Source organism: Fonticula alba, assembly GCF_000388065.1.
Source record: "Fonticula alba strain ATCC 38817 unplaced genomic scaffold supercont2.3, whole genome shotgun sequence".
Lineage (NCBI taxonomy): Eukaryota > Rotosphaerida > Fonticulaceae > Fonticula > Fonticula alba.
Window position 1 is genome coordinate 488,865 of NW_009242973.1, and position 2,888 is coordinate 491,752.

Sequence of the window (2,888 nt, forward strand, 5' to 3'; positions counted from 1 at the left end):
GGGGGGGGGGGGCGCTCACGACTGCGACCTCCCACATGCCCCGGACCAGCACGGGCGGCCGGCGGCACATGCGACACACCGACGCGGTACGTATGCGCCGCGCGTCGGCGTGCTCCACGGCGCCCCGCCGCTGCCCGCCACCCACCCGCTCGCGGCCAAGCGGCCCCCGTCGGGGCAGAGATGCACGCCCGCCAGGGGCAAACGCAATACAAACACGCATGCATGCCTACAGGGCGTCTTATTTGGGAAGAGAGAGGGGCAAGCCGGCATCCGCCGCCTCCCCCCCCCCCCCCCACACACACACACACACACACACACACAACAGGGCCACACCAACGCCCAGGCTGGCGAGCCGCGCGAGGAGGGGAAAGGACGGACGGACGGACGGACGGACGGGCACCGAAGAAGGACCCATCAGGGCGAGGGGCAGAGGGAGAGAGAGAGGGGGGGGGGGGATGAAAAAGAAGCACAAGACCACCGCCCTTAGAAGAGCGACCGCCGGCCCTGTGGCCGCGAGAAGAGATCCTCATCGTCGACATCGTCCTCGCTCTCGGGCGAACCCAACCTCCCGGTCAGGGTCCACTGGCCGCCGGCGGACAGCGACTCCAGCGGGTCGATATCCAACCCGTCCAACTCCAAGTCACTGGTGTCGGCCTCGAGATAGAGCCCGGTCGAGGTGGTGCTGGTGGTGGTGGTGGTGGCGCCGTCGGCCATGGTGGCCGTGGAGGACTTGCCCGCGTCGCTGCCCAGCAGCTGGCTCAAGTGCTGCTGCGAGATCTTGGTCAGGTCCGCCCGGGCCTGGAGGCTGGAAAAGGGATCGTCCGAGTCGGAGTCCGAGTCCAGGACCAGGATCGGCGGCGAGGGCCGGGCCGGCGCCTCCTCCGGCGCGGCGACCTCCCCCCCGGCGAGCGGGTCCTCCGCCTCGCTGTCCGGATTGTCGGTCGAGGCGCAGGAGTCCAGGGCCTCGGTCGCGGCGGCAGCCGCCACCTCGGCCGCCGCCGCCGCCGCCCCGGCCGCCGCCACCGCCTCCACCTCGGCCACCTCCACCTCGTCCCAGGATGAGGGGCTGGTCAGGTCCCGGGGGCTGCCATGCGGCGAGGCACCCCCGTCGGTTGCCAGATCGTCATCCTGGCCGAGGCCCGCCGGGCCGTCCGAATCGGAAAGAGCATGATCGAAGTCCGAGTCGGAGCTCGAGTCGGAGGCCCCGATGAAGGGCCGCCGCCCGGCCAGGCGCGACACCGCCGGCAGCGAGGTGGACGGCTCCTCCGTCAGGTAGGAAGCCGCACTGGCATTGGACATGACGATGCGCCCGCGAGACTGACGCGCGCGCTGGGCAACGGCCGCCGCATTTTGAAGCTGCCCCATCTTGGAGTCCAACGCCGCGCGGCTGGCCTCCGACGACAACCCCATGGCCTCGGAGATGGTCCCCACCGGGCCCGAGGACCCCGAGGAAGAAGAGGAAGAAGAGGAAGAAGAGGAAGAAGAGGATCCCAGGCGCGAGAAGGAGGTGATCGGCACATACGTCTGCTGGGAGGCGGTGGACACCGGGATGCCGAGCTCCCTCAGCGACTCGGCCTCGGACTGGGCAGCCAGACCCGGGGCCGGATTCGCGGCCAGCGCGGACTGCGCCAGCCCCTCGGCCAGGCTCCCTCCCGGTGACAGGGCCGCCGGATCCTTGCTCCGGCCCTTGGCACCGGCTGATCCATTGGAGGCGGACGGTGCCGCTGGCGCTGAGGAGGACCGGGTCCCGGCGAGACGGCTGCGGAAGCCGCGTCGGACTGAGGGGGCCGCCGGACGAGATGCCGGCCCGGTTGCGGCATTTGCGCCGGACTCGGCGGGTGGCTCCTGCGACAGGCGCCCCAGCGAGTCCCGGAACTGATGCGGCTCCAGGACACCGTGGTTGATGACGCTCATGATACTGATCTGCCGGTAGGGCGGCTGCATCAGGGCCAGGAGGCATTCGGAGGCCGAGGCGTCCGACACTGAGAAGGGGCGGAAGGAGGAGAAAGAGAGAGGGGGAGAAGGGGTGAGAAGAGGATGGGAAGGCAGAGGAGGATCACAAGGCAATGGAGGATGAGGAGGGAGAGACACTTAGACACCCGGGGCCGAGGAAGGAGGGTGCAAAGGCCGCAGCAAACGCGCACAGATGTCATCGAAGGTGATCAGGATGTAGAAGGCCACATTGCGCATGGCATCCTCCATCGAGGTCGGATGGGCCAGGAAGATGGCATCCCACAAGAGCAGCGTGTTGTCGATGGAAAACTCGCGCGAGAAGAGCAGCCGCAGCCAGCGGCTTCGGCAGGTGGTGCCGGAAGGGGACAGCCGAACGGACAGGAGGGGAGCAGGTCAGCCAAAATCCCCCGGGGGGGGGGGGGGGGGCAGGGCGCATTCACAAAGTCGGCCGTACATGCAAAAGTACTCGAGCTTGAAGTCATTCTGGGCCAGCTGCGAATAGAGGGTGGCCGAGTAGTGGCAGAAAATACTCTGCAGCTGGGAGCACAGCGCGGCCAGCGGAGTGTCGAAGGGGGGCGTAAAGACCTGCACCCACGCACACAGACAAGGGGAAAAAGTCAGCCGAAAGGGGCGGGGGGGGGCGACCAAGGCGGAGGGAAAGAACACGAGCAAGAGGCCAGACAAAGGAGGAGACACGGCTGCCCGACATACATCATCCGGCTGGTAGTTGGGCGAGGACATGATGGCGTCCCGCTCGGCGGCCGGCAACTGGGCCAGCGACTCCTGGGTGTGGTACAGCGGCAGCAGGGCATCCATGACCCTGGAGTACACCGCATAGATGTCGTGATCGATGAACTTCGGGTCCAGGGTGGCCTGCGCGTCGGGAGTGCTGATCGGCCACAGCGGAAGGGGGCGGAGGGCGATGGGGGGGGGGG

General features: G+C 68.3%; 1 protein-coding gene across 1 annotated transcript in view; it reads right to left on the reverse strand.

Annotated features, from left to right (window-relative positions):
* Positions 1-455: 455 nt before the first annotated feature.
* Positions 456-2,888, reverse strand: part of H696_01912 (hypothetical protein) — a gene marked incomplete at its 5' end in the record, with an annotated part of 5,153 nt that continues 2,720 nt past the window's right edge. Inside the window, 4 exons of the mRNA XM_009495813.1 lie at positions 456-1,982; positions 2,145-2,293; positions 2,408-2,538; positions 2,665-2,842. Of these exons, the coding sequence (XP_009494088.1) occupies positions 484-1,982; positions 2,145-2,293; positions 2,408-2,538; positions 2,665-2,842 (1,957 nt within the window). The 3' untranslated portion in view covers positions 456-483. The remainder of the gene's footprint in view (positions 1,983-2,144; positions 2,294-2,407; positions 2,539-2,664; positions 2,843-2,888) is intronic.